This window comes from Megascapheus bottae, chromosome 7 (assembly GCF_031878675.1).
Source record: "Megascapheus bottae isolate mThoBot1 chromosome 7, mThoBot2.hap1, whole genome shotgun sequence".
Lineage (NCBI taxonomy): Eukaryota > Metazoa > Chordata > Mammalia > Rodentia > Geomyidae > Megascapheus > Megascapheus bottae.
In genome coordinates, this window is record NC_143515.1 from 35,024,801 (window position 1) to 35,042,996 (window position 18,196).

General features: G+C 42.1%; 1 protein-coding gene across 2 annotated transcripts in view; it reads left to right on the plus strand.

Annotated features, from left to right (window-relative positions):
• The window catches only part of Add2 (adducin 2), a 100,702-nt gene that overhangs the window by 64,775 nt on the left and 17,731 nt on the right, over window positions 1–18,196 (plus strand). For both annotated transcript variants that reach the window (XM_090336738.1, XM_090336739.1), the window contains exons 5-10: window positions 2,094–2,245; window positions 2,654–2,734; window positions 4,730–4,879; window positions 6,506–6,649; window positions 7,948–8,046; window positions 17,215–17,391. In XM_090336738.1, coding sequence (XP_090192864.1) covers window positions 2,094–2,245; window positions 2,654–2,734; window positions 4,730–4,879; window positions 6,506–6,649; window positions 7,948–8,046; window positions 17,215–17,391 — 803 coding nt within the window. The remainder of the gene's footprint in view (window positions 1–2,093; window positions 2,246–2,653; window positions 2,735–4,729; window positions 4,880–6,505; window positions 6,650–7,947; window positions 8,047–17,214; window positions 17,392–18,196) is intronic.

Here is an 18,196-nt window from a genome sequence, read left to right on the forward strand (position 1 = left end):
ATTTAGATATTTGTTTATTTATGGATCTTGCACATGCGCAGTTCTTGGATTTATTTCACGGTTCTTATAATTTTCCCTAATTGCCAATCTCTAGTCTTTATATTCTGTGTGTGTGTGTGTGTGTGTGTGTGTGTGTGTGTGAGTGAGTGTGTGTTTGAAACCAAGTCTCACTCTATAGACCAGGCTGGTCTCCAAGTAACTCTGTAACTCAGACTGGCCTCAAAATTATGATCCTTTTTAACTTTAGAATTATAGACGTGTATCAGCATGCACATTTTATTTGTTTTGTTGATTATTTACTTGGTGGTACTTCGGTTTGAACTCAGGGCTCTGTGCATACCATGTAGTACTCTACCACATGGATCATACTTCCAGCCCTGGTTATTTTTGAGATAGGGCTTGCACCCTTTCTTGGGCTGCCCTGGGCTTCAGTCCTCGTTATTTCAGGCTTCTCACTGCAGAGGGGATAGCATGTACACACTACCAAGTCCAGTTTTTCTTTTGAGAAATATCTCACAAACTTTTTTTTTGCCTAGGTAGGACCAGAACCACAATCCTCCTTAATTCAGTCTCCCTCATGACTGTGATTCCAGGACTAAGCCACTGGTACCCCATTCCAACTCACTTTATTCTTTCCCATAACTTTTCTTTGGTTATTTTGTCCTTTACGTTTTTATAGAATGGAATAAAATAAATTTGATTGATTTTGCAGGTTTAATGATAAGACATTTAAGGCTATGGATTTTGGTGGGGGGAGTATACATTTAGTTTTCATCCTATGAACTTTGACCCATTTTATTTCCTTTATTGCTAGTGTCTACATAGTTTGCATACATTGGTTGTATTTTTATTCATTTATTTTGATAGTACTAGAATCAAACCTAGGGCCTCACACATGTTAAGAACATATTCCACCACTGAGTCTACCACCCAGACTATTTTATCTTTATTCTAAAGGTTATCAGGGAGTGTTTTTTTAATTTCCAAATAGTTGAAATATTTAATTTCTGTGATGGGAATTTATTGAGTTTTTGTGGCCCAATTATTTAAATTATATATATATATATATATATATATAGTCATAGGCAATCATTAGGGCATATTACTTAATCTCTACTTCCATTTTCATTTGATTTTTGTCACAAATGAAAATTGTATTTGATTTCTATCCATTATTTTGTATTTGTGATCATTTTTGCTTTATGTATCTTGATGAAATATGCAGAGGGTAGTATTTATTATAGCTCAAGATGAGTACGTGGCTAAAATCTAAGAAGCAAGGGCTGTGGAGAAAGGAAGTTCCAGGTGTCATGAGTTCAATGCCAAATAGATGTTCTCTATCTAGATACATTTGCCTGCCTGCTTGCTTTCTTTCGGCCTGCCTGCCTTCCTTCCTCTCCTTCTTTGTTTCTTCTTTGTTTCTTTCTTTATTTATTTATTCATTCATTCATTCATTCATTCATCATTCGTTCATTGGTCTTTTAGTATTAGTTTTCAGTGGATTGTGAATTTTTATCTCTGTCTTATTACATACTTGGAATAAATAATCCAGTTAGATCTGTGCCATGAACATGGCATTCAGCCATAACTGTCGTGAGGCAAGATATATAAGACATATCATTATTTAAGAATCACAGAAGAAGTAAAGGATCCAAGACTACTCAATTTATATAAAAAAATTATTGACTTTGGAATTATTCTTGGCTAACTAGACCTTTTGACTGCTGCTTTCCCTGTCAACTACATTTAATGGACACATGCTCTGGAGGTATATCATTTCTTAGTTCACAAAGGCCCTTTGAGTGTTTTGCCCTGACATGAGGCATCTCAGATAAGCTTTATCTATGGCCTTGAGTCTTACATATTTTTTTTCAATCAAATGGAATTTCATGTTTCCTCCAATAGGCAGAGGACTTCATTGGGCAGAAATATCCATTGTGTGTGGCCATTTTCCCCGAGTTAAGGATAAAGAATGTTTAAGCCCCAGCCTAGGGATACTTTATCTTCGGTTGTACTGCTAGTGAAATCTGGAGGACAAGATGGGGAGGGGTGAGGAGCTGGCGGCAGCTGATGGAGCACTGCTGTCCCCACAGACTTCTCCATGATGACGCCCATCAATGACCTCCACACTGCGGACTCCCTGAACCTGGCCAAGGGGGAGAGGCTCATGCGGTGCAAGATCAGCAGTGTCTACCGACTCCTGGACCTCTACGGCTGGGCCCAGCTGAGCGACACCTATGTCACGGTGAGGAGAGCACCTTGGAGTGGAGTGGGACATGTGGGTGGCCCCCCCACAACATCCAAAGAGAACTCTTGATGCCTTGCATAGCCTGTGCCCTTCCTGTTGGTGGCCTGTCACCAAAGTACATAGAATTCTTCCGAGAGTTCTAGTCACCAGAGTCACACGAGTAGACAACTCACGCAGTAGGGCTTTCTTTGGATGGCACGAGGAACTCCTGGCTGCTGTCCTCAAACACTGAGATTTTTCTTGGAGCTACATTTCTTCAGGTCAAAATAAAGGCCAGGTGCTTTTATCTGTTAATGGTAGGAGCAGGAAGGGGTTCTTTGGGAGAAGATGGGTACAATGTATGTAGGGGAAGAAGGAATCCACACACAGTGTCCCTATTCCTCTTTGCCCCTGTCTTTCTTCTAGTTGAGAGTCAGCAAGGAGCAGGACCACTTTCTAATCAGCCCTAAGGGCGTCTCCTGCAGTGAAGTCACAGCCTCCAGCCTGGTGAGTACTACTTCATACGTGACTGTCCACCCTCAGATGGTAAAGGCCATCTCCAAATTAGCTACTGTTGTCCTGTCCCTAGTGGAGCTGAGACTAAAAAGGTGAGGGAAAGCAAGCACAAAGGAGGGAAAATAGAGAAGAGATGAGCCTGGAAATCTCTGGGAAGACTCATAGCTAAGCTTTAGATTGGCTGGCACAAGTTGCCAATATCAAGTCTTTCTAGATAGGGAGCTGCCATTAAAACAAGAACCAAATCAGTACAAAACTTATCTGCCACCAGGCCAGATTGCTTCTGGGTGTAGGATGGAAAAAGACGTGCAGAAAGTGTCAATAGGGAAAGCTTCTGGTGAAAGGAATGCCTTGAAGCAGAGCATGACTTCAAATTCATGTCCGTTTTGTAGATTTCATGCTTAAGACAGTGTCTTAAGCATGTTACTTTTACTTTTGCTTTAGTTCGTGTCATTAGCACGTTCCTCCTTCACACCAGGGGTCCAATGTCTCCTTCCTCCTTCCTTTGGTCCCTATTGGTTTGTGGGACTTTCTGGGAGTGATTTATGGAACTGTTTTGGCTGCTAGATTCAGGATCCCATGGGCATTTATTCTTAGGATCAAAGTTATGTGGTTTTTAGAAACTGCAATCCATCTTATTCATGTTCGGAATAGGTTAACCAGCAGCATCAGGGAGATTGCATGTAGAGAACAGCAAGAATGCTGGGAAGACTTGCAGGCCTGTGTTAGATCTGGGTTTCCAAGAAGGTGTGGCCCTAGAATGTGGGCTGTGATGATAAAGGGACAATGTAAGACTGAATATATGGATGTTTTGCCAGTTTTTACCCAAGAGGGCTAGTGGTGGCGTGCGAGTATGTCTGTAGAGTGAAGCTTTAGCTGTCTTTGCTAACAAGCAGCAGTTCCTCTGGTAGCCAGCAGAGGGGAGTGGTGGTATCTTTATACTTACACTGTTCTTGTTACGCACTATTGAGTGGTCATTTGTCTTCTATTACAGTAATAACATGGACTTCTCTGATGTTGGTATTCTGTGAAATTGTTTATATTAAGTAGGGACATTATGACCAACCACTATCTTTCTCTCCATCCTCCCTTTCCCCCTTCTTGTTTTGTCTTGCATGTGTGCACATATACATGGATATATACATAAGCATGTGGTTTGTGTTGGCTGCTTGGAGTCAAGGCAGATGATAAAACTGGTGAATTTCCTTTTATCCTTTAAGACCTCATTTCTAGATGATTGGTAAATGGGTATTCAATATACTGTTCTCTTTGCCTTTTCTTTGGGGATTAGAAAACTGTGGTTTAAATGCAGGGTATTGCATTTGCTAGCCTGGAGCACTGTATCTGAGCTATATCTCTAGCCCTTGTTCTCTTTTATAGAGGTTGTAAAACTTTTCTGAAAAAAAATTGAAATGGCTCAGCTTAGACTAGACTTCTTCTGGACAGGCATCTGATTCTCCTATTCTGCTGGAACTGAAGATTCTTCATATCCAGGCATGATGGCACATACATATAATCCCAGAATTTGAGAGGCAGAGGCAGGAGGATCATGAGCTTGAGTCCAGCATCAAAACAAAACCAAATACCCTAAAATGAAAACAAAACAAATTCTTACTTTTCGGGAATTCTATAAATTACTCTTTTCCATGTCCTTGCTACTCACAATGGTGTCTATGGGCACTACTTGGGAAATTTCTGCAAACACAGGCTGTCCTGTGAGTCAGATATATATTGTGACAGGCTCTCCAGGTCATTCCTATGCACGGTAGTCCAAGAAGGGCTGCTTTAGCAATTTTCTCTGCTGAATTGTAACCATCAGTGATCCCTAAAGACTATACATACTCTGAGAGCAGGGAGGGTCATTGCCCCTAAACACAGAGGCCAGCCCATTGCTCTTGGAACAAATGTTGAGCCCACATTGTTGGAAGAAGAGTAAGGGTCTTTTCCTGCCTCATTGTTTTAAGACTGTCTTCCTCCCTGTCCTAGATCAAGGTGAACATCCTCGGAGAGGTGGTGGAAAAGGGCAGCAGCTGCTTCCCAGTGGACACCACGGGCTTCTGCCTGCACTCAGCCATCTATGCAGCCAGGCCTGACGTGCGCTGTGTCATCCACCTGCACACACCAGCCACAGCAGCGGTGAGTAGGGCCCTGTGAGACCCACGGGCCCTCCATTCAGATCACACCCCGTGTGTGACAGCCAGATCCAGCATACCTGTTTCTCTCACATTCTCTCTAAGGGAAGGCAGATGTCACCTGACATACAGCAATCTTATTATTTAAAACACTTTTGGAAAGTTCTGAACCTAAGGCCAAAGTGAGGAGAGAATTCCCAATGTAGAAACTCTCGTCATCTTCTTCTTTTTTTTCTTAAATATACCAAAAATCTTGGCATAGGGTACAGTTTGGGACATCCACTCCACTACATACTTCCCATGTCCTGCATTCTACTACCACTAACCACTACTACTACTACTACTACTACACACACACACACACACACACACACACACACACACACACACACACACCACTTGTGCAGAAGATGGTGCCTCCAAGTTTCTAGTCAAGTCATTCTTGTCAGGCCACAAACTGCCTCTGACCTACAGAGCGGAGGGGATTTCTTTTTTTTTCTTTCTTTTAATTGTATCTTATTGTCTGGGGTGTATAGAGGGGCTACAGTTACATTCTTCAGGTAGTGGGGTGCATTACTTCTCACACATTGATACCTCTTCTCATGTTTTTGTCCCCCTTTCCCTCCTCCAACCCCCTCCCAGTCATCTTGTTTTTCTTAGGAGGGGATTTATTAACAGAGGATAGCAGGTTGGTGGGATCCAGGACCTCTCCATTTTTTCATGGCTTCGAGTCACATAGAGCTGAGGACATGAGCCCCCCAAATTGGGGAAGAATAGACGAAATGACTTCAAAGGAACAAGTGGCCCTTTCCTATATATGTACATAAAACCTTGTACTATCACTTGAAAGTCAGTAGACACAAATTCTAGACATTGCCTCAACCCTCCTTCCAACTAGCCCGCAGACCACTACAAGGGCTGAGCAGACTTGCCAGGAGCCTGCTACTTCGTTAGGGAAGCACAGCCGTCATGAGCACAGGGACCTTGCACAGTTGAGACCAAGATGCCTACCACGCGTTTGTGTTTGGTACGTCTGCAGAGCCCCAGGCTGATGCATGGGCACAGTGAAGGAAGTAAGGTCAGAGCCCTTTGACACTTCTCCATGCACACTGCTGTTTAGGCGAAGAGGTAGGAATAGAATTAGTCTGGTTTTGAGCCTGATCGCTGGTGCTCACACTGGCACATTGCCATACGACAGGGCCTTTCCTGTTAGTGAGGCAACATGGTCATTGTGCACTGATACCATGGCTGAGGGTCTCCACAAACCCATTCCAAGGGACTTGGATCCTGTTTCACCACAGCCTGATACAGACTTTGTGCCCCCCCCCCATATCCTCCTCTTCCTAGAATCACAAAGGAAGAGCAGAGCTGAGGGGGGCAGCAATAGCTCACTGAATACATTCTCACCATCAGGTCTATCAGCTGCTATAATGGTGTGAAAGCAGTGATGGAAAGCCATTAGAGACCACATCATTAAAGCATACACCAGTCAGTGGAGGCAAGGGCAGTGTGCCTGCTTCCTTCACCCCACTGGCTCCAGAACATCATTGGCCTATGTTACTTTGAGGGGAAGGCAGCTGTGCTGTGGGGTTGGAGCTGCAGGCACTAGACAGCCATTGTTTCTCTACAGGTGTCAGCTATGAAGTGTGGCCTCCTGCCTGTCTCCCACAATGCCCTTCTGGTGGGGGATATGGCTTATTATGACTTCAATGGGGAAATGGAGCAGGAAGCCGATCGCATCAACCTGCAGAAGTGCCTTGGACCCACCTGCAAGGTTTGCTCAGCTCCTCTGGGGAGACGATCTGGAGTGGCTTGTCAAGGACTGATACCCCAATGTGACTTATGTGCATTAGTGTTTAGATGTTGCCTGAGCACTGTTCCTGAGCTCTTTCTTTGGTTTTGCTCAAGGCTAGTGCTGCAGCTCTACTTCTGCCTTTGTGATAGTTTACCGGAGAAAAAGGCTTCATGGACTTTCCTATCAGGGCAGATCTCAGCCTCCAGAGTAGCTTGGCCAAAAGATTGTTGGTTTTTTTATTTTGTTTTGTTTTTAGATTGGGCCACTATATTGGACATCAAATAGTTGTATTAACTTGAATACCACATACCAATTTTTCAGAATTCTGATTTCTCGAAGGCCTGAAAACCCATGCATTGACCATAGAAATCAATATGCTATATAGTATCAGTTTAAAAATGCCTATTCAGCTAGGTATTATAGTACATGTTTATAATTCCAGCTACTGAGCAGTCTGAGGCAGGAGGATAAGGAATTCAGGGACAACTCAAACAAAGTTAGTAAGACCCTGTTTCAGTAACAGAATAAAAAGCCAGGCATGGTGGCTCACACCTATAATCCTAGTTACTCAGGAGGCTGAGATCTGAGGATCACAGTTCAAAGCCAGCCTGGGCAATAAGGTCTGTGAGACTGTTCTCTCCAATTAATCACCGGAAAACAGGAAGAGGGACTGTGGCTCAGAGGGTAGGGCAATAGCCTTGTGCTAAAGAGTTCAGGGACAGTGTCCAGGCCAAGAGTTCAAGCCCTACAACCAACCAAACAGAAAAGAAAAGAAACAGAGTAAAAATGAAAACGGACTGGTGATAGGTCACAAGTGTGAGAGTACTTGCTTAGTGCACATGAAGTCCTGGGTTTGCTCCCCAGGACAGAGACAACAGAGCCAAAAATCCTGTGATGCTTTGGGTATTGTTGGGGTGTTTGTTTAGGGAGAATACACAGGACTGAAGGAGGCACTGTGAGCCTGGGTCTGGAACTGATCTAAATAAAATATAAATGTCATGGGGCCAGGAGTTTAGCCTAGTGGTAGAGTGCTAGCCTAGCATGCACGAAGGCCCGGGGTTCTATTCCTCGGTACCACATACATAGAAAAAAGTCAGAAGTGGTGCTGAGGCTCAAGTGGTAGAGCTCTAGCCTTGAGAAAGTCCAAGGACAGTGCTCAGACCCTGAGTTCAAGCCCAGGACTGGCAAAAAAAAAATTAAAAAAAATGTAAATGTCAAGAGTAAAGTGTTGAAGGCTTGAGGCTATTAACGCCTATCAATATTCTTCTCCTTCCCAGATCCTGGTGCTAAGAAACCATGGTGTGATTGCTCTAGGTGACTCCGTGGAGGAAGCATTTTATAAGGTCTTCCACCTGCAGGCTGCATGTGAGATACAGGTAAGCCATGTCCTCTGTAAGTGAGCCGACTTTGGCATAGACTTCAACAGGGTCTGTGGGTGATGATGCTAACCCCATTGGCATTAAGTCTGAGGTAGAGGGTACAAGCCTGACATTCTATTTCTCTGCCTCAATGTCTCTTCAACACTTACCATTTCACACATACAGTCAGTTCTGTGCCTTGGTAAACTTGGTCACCATTGTCTTAACAAATACCACCCAGCTTTGGGGGACCTAGAGCCCAGAACAGGTGCTGCCTGGGCTCCCCATCCACTAGACAGGGAGAAAAACTGTCATGGGACACATGAAAGTACTCTTATATTACCTGACGTGCCTGCTCTACCTACCTGTGCCCGTAGAGGCACAAAGGTTAAGTTGTTCATTTTGTGTGAGGGAGTAGAATGGAGTGAAGATAGGGGGTTATAAAGGCCAAGAACATAGTTAAATCTGAAAGGAGAAGTGGGAGCAGACCAGCTGGAATACTGACATGGAAGCCTGGACAACCAGGGTCACCTCCAGGCCATGTGAAGGCAGCCCACTGGGCAGTCCCCTACCTGGTAAGAATGGGTAAATGGGGACCAATGGAGAACACAGAGCCCTCTAGAAGAGCTGGTGGAGAAGCAACAGGAAAACAAATGATCTTCTGTGGACAACAAGGTGGTTGTGAGACCACACAGCGCCTACTCTTTTTTTGTTGTTTGTTTTTTGTTTTTTTCTGAGTTTTTTTATTAAAGAATTTATTAACATTGATTTTTACATCATATTTCAAATGACATATTTAACAAACAAGTATTCAAGAAGGGAATCTCTATATACAAACACTGGCACTTAGATTTTAAAACATAATTGAAATTAGGCTAAGAGTTTGTATGTCACAGATACATATTAATCTATGTAATAAAACCTTATGTCTATAGATTCATAGATTTTTTTATGTCTATGTAGTTGTGTTTATATTTCCAATATCATGTCCATAGCATTGGGTATGCAAATGCTGAATCCTCACTCTTGTACTGTTTGGATCTAATAGCCACATATTAAGGATACCATGCAGCTTTTGTTCCTTTGGTCTTGACTTGTCTCACTCAACATGATTCGCTCTAGATTCATTTACTTCCCTGCAAATGCCATTGTTTTATCTTGTCTGTTGGCTATGTAGAATTCCATTGTGTATATACATATATATACCACATATTCTGTACCCATTCATCTGCAGTAGGGCATCTGGATTGTTTCCATCTCTTGGCTATTGTGAATAGTACAGAGATAAACATGGCTGAGCAGGTGTCTTTATCATATCCTGGGTTATGATGTTCAGGGTAGATGCCCAGGAGTGATATGGCAGGATTGTAGGGAAGGTCTATTTTCTGTTTTTTAAGAAACAGCCACACTGTTTTCCAGAGTAGTTGAACTTGCTTACAATCCCACCAGCAGTGCAGTAGGGTTCCTTTTTCTTCACAACCCTGCCAGCATCTGTCATTGTCTGAGTTCAAAATCTTGGCCATTCTTATTGGGGTAAGGTGGTATCTTAGGGTTGTTTTTATTTGCATTTCCTTTATGACCATGGATGATGAGCATTTTTTCATATGCTTTTCTGCCATTTTAACCTCTTCTTTTGATAAGTTTCTCTTTAGTTCCCTTGTCCATTTAGTGATTGGTTTGTTGGGTTTGGGGGAGATTAGTTTATTGAGTTCCCTGTAGATACTGGATATTAAGCATTTGACTGATGTATTATTGGTAAATATCTTTTCCCAGTTGATTGTCTGTCTTTCTACTTTAGTAGCTATGCTTTTATCTGTGCAGAAACTTTTTATTTTTAGGTAGTCCCATTTATTAAGTCTCTCTCCAATCTGTTGTGACTCTGGGATTCGGTTCAGGAAGTTTTTGTCTGTGCCTATGAGTTCCAGTCTCTCCAACTCTATCATGTAGCAGTTTCAAGGTTTCCTGTCTGACATTGAGGTCTTTGATCTATCTTGAGTTAAATGCTTGTGCATGGCCAAAGGCTAGGGTCAATTTTTAGTTTTCTGCATGTGGCTGTCCAGTTTTGCCAGCTCTTTTGTCAAATACAAGCTGACTATAGGTATATGATTTTATTTCTGGATCTTCTGTTCCATTGATCTTTTGGTCTGTTTTTGTGCTAATACCATGCTCTCTTTGTTATTATGGCTCTATATTAGAGTTTGAAGTCTGGTATTGTAATACCACCTGAGTTGCTCTTTTTGCCTAGAATTGTTTTGGCTATTCTAGGTCTTTTCTTGTTCCATATGAGCCTTTGGATTATATCTTCTATTTCAGTAGAGAATGTCTTTGGGATTTTGATGGGGATTGAATTGAATTTGTATATCAATTTTGGCAGTATAGCCATTTTCACTATGTTGGTTCTCCCTAGCCATGAGCATGGGATGTCTTTCCATTTCCTAGTGTCCTCTTTAATTTCTTTCTTTAGGTTTTTATAGTTTTCATTAAATAATTCCTTTACATCTTAGGTTAATTCCTAAGTATTTTATTCTTTTGGGGCCTATTACAAATGGGATCATTTTCTTGATTTGGCCTTCTGTTTGTGTATTGTTGGCGTACAAGAAGGCTACTGACTTCTGAAGGTTAATTTTGTATCCTGCCACTTTGCTAAAGTGGTTTATTAATTCTAGAAGTGTTGGGTCATTCAGGTAGAGGATCATGTCATCTGCGAATAGGGATAGTTTTATTTCTTCTTTCCCTATGTGGATCCCTTTGATATCTTTCTCTTGCCTTATTGCTCTGGCTAAGGGTTCCAGCACTATATTGAAGAAAAGTGGAGACAGTGGGCATCCCTGTCTAGTTCCTGATTTTAAGGTAAATGGTTCCAGTCTTTCTCCATTTAGTATAATGCTGGCTGTAGATTTGTCATATATGGCTTTAATTATTTTAAGGAATGTACCTCTTATTCCTATTTTTTCTAGTGCTTTCAACATAAATGGATGTTGTATTTTGTCAAATGCCTTCTCCACATCCAGAGAAATTATCATGATTCTTATCCTTAGCTCTATTGATATGATGTATTACATTAATTGATTTGCAAATGTTAAACCAGCCTTCTGTCTGTGGGATGAAGCCTATTTGATCATAGTATATAATTTTTTAAATTTGTTTCTGGATTCTGTTGGCTAGTATTTTATTGAGGAGTTTTGCATCTGTGTTGATTAGAGAGATAGGTCTGTAGTTCTCTTTTTTTGTTGGGTCTTTCCCTGGTTTGGGGATGAGTGTAATATTAGCTTCATAAAATGAGTTTAGTATTGCTCCATCTGCCTCTATTTCTTGGAAGAGTTTCAAGAGTATAGGTATTACTTCATCTTTAAAAGTCTTGTAGAATTCCGCAGTGAAACTGTCTGGACCTGGGCTCTTTTTGGTTGGCATTTCTCTGATTGCTTCCACTATTTCATTGTATGAAATTGGTTTGTTCAGTTTGTTTACCTCTTCATGGCTCAATGTGGGTAGCCTATATTTAATTTAAGAAATCATCCATTTCTACTAGATTTTCCTGTTTCTTTGAATATAGGCCCTGGTAGTACTTATTCATAATGGACTGAATTTCTTGGATATTGGTCGTGATTGTTCCTGTAGGGTCTCTAATCTTGTTTATTTGGGTCTTCCCTCTCTTTTTTTTGATTAATCTTGCCAGGGGTCTGTCAATTGTGTTGACTCTTTCAAAGAACCAACTTTTTGATTTATTAGTTTTATGTATAGTAGATCTTATTTCAATCTCTTGATATTTTTTATTTTACTTTTGTTATTTCTGTCTTTCTAGTTGTTTTAGAATTAACTTTTTCTTGTTCCTCTAGGTGCTTCAATTTCTTCTTTAGGTTATTTACATGCTCTTTTTCTGTCTTTTTATTTATTTTTATTTTTATTTTTTTGCCAGTCCTGGGCTTGAGCTCAGGGCCTGAGCACTGTCCTTGGACTTTCTCAAGGCTAGAGCTCTACCACTTGAGCCTCAGCACCACTTCCGGCTTTTTTCTATATGTGGTACCGAGGAATCGAACCCGGGTCTTCATGCATGCTAGGCAAGCACTTTAACCACTAGGCCAAACTCCCGGCCTTTTTCTGTCTTTTTAATATGAGCTCCTAATGCGATAAATTTGCCCCTTAGAACTGTATGTCCCATAAGTTCCTTTGTGATGTATCTTGATTGTCATTACATTCAAGAAAGTTTTGAATTTCTTCTTTGATTTGTTCTGTAATCCAGGAGTAATTGAGAAGTGTGTTATTCAGCTTCCAAGTGTTTGAATGTTTTTTTTTTTTTTTACCTTTTACTATGTTGTTCAGAACTAATCTGATTCCACTGTGATCAGATAGAATGCATGGAATTATATCAGTTTTCTTGTATCTGCTTAAGTTTTCTGTCTGAACTATTATATGAGCTATTTTGGAGTATGTTCCATGTGCTGCTGAGAAAAATGTATAAAGTTTTGCAATTGGGTGGAAGGCTCTGTGTATATCTGCTAAGCCCAGCTGGGCTGTGGTGTCATTTAAGTCAGTAGCATCTTTGCTTATCTTTTGTTGGGTTGACCTGTCATTTGGTGTGAATGGCGTATTAAAGTCTCCCCCTATGACTGTGTTTGGGTCTATCTTGTTCTGTAACACTAAGAGAGTTTGCTTGATGAATTTGGGTGCTCCCGTGTTGGGGGAGTAAATATTTATAACTGTAATATTCTGGTTATGAATTGTCCCCTTTACTAATATGTAGTGGCCACCTTTGTCTTTATGTACTGATTTAACTGAGAAGTTAATTTTGTCAGAGTTTAAGATAGCTACTTCTGCTTTTTTTACATGATGCATTGGAGTGGAAAATTCTTTTCCATCCTTTCACTTGGAGTTTGTTTCTGTTTTTGGCAGTGGGTCTCTTGGAGGCAATATATGGATGGGTCTTGTTTCTTAATCCAGTCTGCTGTTCTTTGTCTTTTGATTGGGTTGTTCAGCTCATTCACATTTAGGGAAATTATAGAAAAATGGTTAATGTCCTTTGTCATTATTTTTACTTCTGAGTTTCTTTCTCTCTCTTTTGTTCCCCTTTGTGTTTACTGGCTTAAAAGTTATTGCTTCTTGATGTGGGTTCTTGCTGTTCTGCAATTTGTTCTTGATTATTTAATATTTTTTGTAATGCTGGTTTAGTGTGCATGCATTCATATAGCTTCTCTTTGGAATGAAATATTCTTGTTTCTCCCTCAAATGTAAATGCTAGTTTCGCTAGATATATCAGTCTGAGTTGGCAGTTGTTGGTCTTCAGGGCATGAATGATATTTTCCCAAGCTTTTCTTGCATTTAGGGTTTGCATCGAGAAGTCTGCAGTTATTCTAATTTTTTCCCATTGTAGTATAGCTCTTTCTTTGTTTTCACAGCATTTAAGATCAACTCCTTAATTCGGGTCTAATGTTTTTACTATGATGTGCCTAGACGAGTTCCTTCTAGGACCTTGCCTGCTTGGAGTTCTGAAGCCTTCAATAATGTGAGTAATTTCCCTTTTGAGGTTAGGGAAGTTCTCTGCTATGATTTTGGTGAATAAGGGTTGCAGTCCCTTATTTTGAAACTCCTCCCCTTCTTGGATTCCTGTTATATGAAGATTAGATTTCTTGGCTGCATCTGCCAGGTCCTGAAGTTCTCTTTGGTGAATTTTGACTGATTTCTCCAGACTGATGATTCTCTGTTCCAGCTCTTGTGTTTTATCTTCCGTTCCTGATGTCCTATTCCCCATCTTCCGTTCCTGATGTCCTATTCCCCATCTCAGACAATCTGTTGCTAAATGTTTCCATTTTTGTTTGCATTGTGAATGTTGAGCTGATCATGTCTGCTCTGAGGGTATTAATCTTTTATTCTAGGGATGTATAATGTTTTTCTATTTCTCTTTTGAATTTGAGGAGCTCCTTGGTGATTTCCTGCTTATGTTCCTGGAATTGTTTTTGGAATTCTGCTTTAATCTCTTTAGTCATGTCCACAATCATCTCCTTGAATAGAGTCATGTTTCGTGTCTCTTCAGGTGTCATTTCTTAGAATGGTGACATCTCTCTAGTCCCCTCACTCTTGTTTCCTTTTGGGCTTTGAGTGGGACTTTGATTATTTATATATGTTGTAATTTGTAGTTGCACTTTCAGAGGCATCGAAGACTGTTGTTGTAGGTTTGCTCTGTGGTTGGTAGGTGGCGGTCTTTACTTGGTTTGGGACTGGTGGTTCTGGGAATCTGTGTATACGTGTGGTTCTTAGCCAAATTAGTTTCGCTGCTCACTGGGTCAGAGTTTGCAGTTTTTACAGGTGTGTTCGGCATGTTCCCAGAGGCTGTGTGCAGCTGCACAGCTAGCTCTCAGCCCAACCAATGGCCCCACAGTGCGCCATAGGATGGAGTTGCGCACTTCAGTCTCAGCTAGCCCGGCAGATGGCTAGTTTTCCTACCCTGTTCCCAGGGGCTGGGCCCAGCTGAGGGCCTGGGGTTTGGGAGTTTCTGGGGAGAAGCACCTACTTTTGAATGATTTAGTGATTGGGAGGCTTTGCCCAGTCCCAGAAGTCTTGTTAGCAGGTGAGCTGGATTCCATTATCCCCAGCTCTGGCTGTGTGTCCTTGAGGAGAGGACTTGTCCTCTGTGAACCTGTTTCTTCTACTGCAGAAAAGGTTGCTGTGAGGACGAGGCTTCTCAGACAGGGAGAGGTGGTGTGGGTAGTATTTTAGGACAGAAAGGAAGGCTGGTTGCTCCAGGATGAATCAGCTCTTTGCACTTCTCGGTGCCTCATCTGCCCCCTTCTAGCTGGCTTAGCCAAGTGGTGCCCTATGGAGAGTCGTCTGCCTTTCTCTCTGAGTTACAAATGACAGGAGAGGAATATGTAAAAAAGAATTGTGAAGCCAGGGGTGCCTCTTTCCCCAAACATCAACAGTCAACTGGTGCCTCTCTGATACAGCGCTCTCTTTTCCCAACCAAGGAGGCTGATCTGAGCTCTGATAATTGAATGGCATCAGAACTTGTTGGAGCTCTTACAACAAGGAAAGGTACTTGCCTTCTCCATACCTAGACTCTTTGTCTTTTGAACGTACTGGTGTTTGAACTCAGGGCCTCACACTTGCTAGGCAAGTGCATTATCCTTGAGCCATACCTCCAGCCCTGTGTTTCCTTGGTTACTTTTAAGATTTGGTCTTTCTTTCTGCCCAGACACATGCCTGGACTGTAACCTGCCTATTGTAGCTTCCCATCATTGATGGGGTAACATTGCTGGGGAGGCCAAGCCCAGAATCCTTCCATTTTGATGGAACCTGGCAGATGTTTCTGCTGGAGCTGGCCTAAAGCTGTGGCTCTCCCAGTATCAACCTCCCGCATAGCTTAGGATGGTGGCCACACACCATTGCGCCTAGCTGTGGTTTGAGAAGGGGTCTCCCAAATGTTCTGCCTGGGCTGGCCTCAAACCATGCTCTTCATGTCCTTAGCCCTCCAAGTAGCAAGGACTTATTTGAGCCAACAGCACCTGCTTCATACCTGCACCCCTAGGCTCCTCTGGTGACAGGCTTCCAAGAAAAACCTTATTGGAAAAAACACATAAATTTGCAAATATATACCAATGCCAATTCCCTGTAATACTGTAGGCCTCTTCTAGGCTCCAAACCCCAACGGTGGCCTCTGGAAATTTTATGATAGGCAGATAACCATCTGTGATCAAAGGGCAGAGCTGCCAGCCACCAACTTTTGTGAGCCCTTCTGGCTGCTACTGTTCCTGTTCAGGACTAGTTTAATGTGGCTTTGTTAAGGTCACCTTAGGCAATGTAGACAGCCAGCTCCTAGAAATGCTCCTATGCCTTTTGACCAGCCAATGGGCTAGAGAGGATCCTAGAGAGATGAATGATTCTAGAAGATGTGGAAGATTAAGCCAGAGCTGGTTAGTTGGAAAGAGCACAGTTAGCTGAATCTGCAGGTGCTGTTGGAATTGCACCTGGTCCTTTTGGGTAGAGAAGCCATCCCTAAAGTTCTGCTTCCATTGTGATCCCAGTCTTCTCTCTTAATGACATTGACAGACAAGCAGAAGTAACTACAATCATGTTTATGGTTCTAAGCCAAGTGCTTGCTAAGCTCTCTTGGGTACAGTGTTCTCTTTGTTCTTCATCAATTTGGGGTTCCAGGAAACTGTGTCATCTCTACCTGACAGAGGCAGCCTTCTGCTCTGCTGACAGGCAGATGGGACAAAGTGCAGGCAGTTCTCCATCTGCTACCTATCACCATGGGAACTAGAAAAGAAAGGGGGAGTTGGAAGGCAGCAACTCTTGCAAGATGGTAGGCTATTTTTTTCCCTCTCCCCTTCTCCATAAATGGCTGGTCCCAAGGTAGGTGGCAGCTCAGAACTCCCATATCAGCCACATCCATGTAGCACTCTGTAGACACTAGGGCTATTGTAATGCTTCACAACCATGACATTAAAGACTTTTCAGTAGGTGGGCGCTGCCTTTTTAATTTTATAGATGAGGAAATAGAGGCACAAAGATGGTAAATAGTGGCCAAAGCTAATCAGTGAAGAAATGTCAGAGCCAGGATTCAAACTCAGGCAGCATGGTGCCCAAGTCTGAGCTCTTAACACTATTTTGGGCAGATGATCATTTTTCTTTTCTTGGATCTTCTCAACTGGTTAATCCTGTCACGGCAGTCGCATTTTGCCTTTACTCCTGTTAAACCTTCCATATGGGCACACACACATTCCATTGGCCTAAAAGCCAACCTGTTTTACCAAGTCACAGAGAAATGGAGAGAGAGTGGAGACTAAGATTTCAAACATACAGAAAAATGCAGACAATAATGTAATAGGCATCCTGAGTGCCCACCACTCAGATTAAACAAATATTAATAGCTTTAAAGAAGCCCCAGATAATAACAATTCCTCCCGAGATAATAACAATTATAAGTTGCTCGTTATCCCAGGAACTTTTCAGTCCTCTATATTGTTTTATTCCTAGGGTTTAGCATTTGCTATTTCTTTTTCTCTGTGGTCTCTAGGAACTAAGAATAGAAAAGGAATGACTAATATTGCACTTTCAGAAAATGGTAGGATTTCAGATAGCATTTCTCAGTTTCCTGGAATTTCCTGGGTTCTAGTTCTCCATGGTGCATGTCGTTGCATGGAGGAGTGTATGTGAAGGCAGGTCCCACGGGCTCTCTTCTTCTTGCTGCAGGTGTCGGCTCTGTCCAGCGCGGGAGGAGTGGAGAACCTCATACTCCTGGAGCAGGAGAAGCACCGGCCCCACGAGGTGGGCTCTGTGCAGTGGGCAGGGAGCACCTTTGGGCCCATGCAGAAAAGCCGGCTGGGTGAGCATGAGTTCGAGGCCCTCATGAGGATGCTGGATAACTTGGTGAGTCCTGTGAGGCCCGTCTGTGGGAGTTCAGCCTTCAGGACCTGGCATTACAAGTCCCAGGAGAGGTCAGGGACACTGCCAGTGCCACAGTGAGGTTGTTGAAGGCCCCACTGGTGAGCATTTTGAGAATCTGTTGTTCTAATAGCAGTTGAGTTTTCTTAAATGATAGCCTTTGCCACCCCTTTCTAAGTGCTGTGGCTACCTTCATACCTGCTGAGTGCTCACGAAAAGTAGTTATCCAGTACAAGTCAGAACAGCACTTGCATTCTGAGCCTCTTTCCCATTGAAGTCTCGTCTGTGCCTCTCATGTAATTAGCCCTGCCTTTCTTTCTGAAGTGTCCTGACTTCAAGACAGGAAGCACATAATGACACTAATCTGCTTATTCCTGGGCAACAACTTTGTGATAATATCCTATTGTGACAAATGAATGAATGAATGAATGAGTCACATACAGAAACTGCTGTCAGAAGTGGCCTGATTCACTAAAGGATACCTAAAATTTTTCTAGATATTTTTCCTTTCTACAAGGGCTAATTAATTTAGTTGATGATATAGGATATAAACCAAGAGACAATTAAAGAACAAAAGACAAGCATATATAAATGAAGAATTGTAAGGAAAAGAAACCTCTATTATTCCTTAGGTTGTTCAGAAAATGAAGATGAATTTATCTTCGTAATATTTCTGTTGGGTTCTCTCAGCCTCTTTCATTGCTACTTCCCTGAGGTCATTGCAATATGTATGCCAAGGCCACTGCAATACTTTCCCCTGCTTTCTTTCCCCAAGACATCTTTACATATT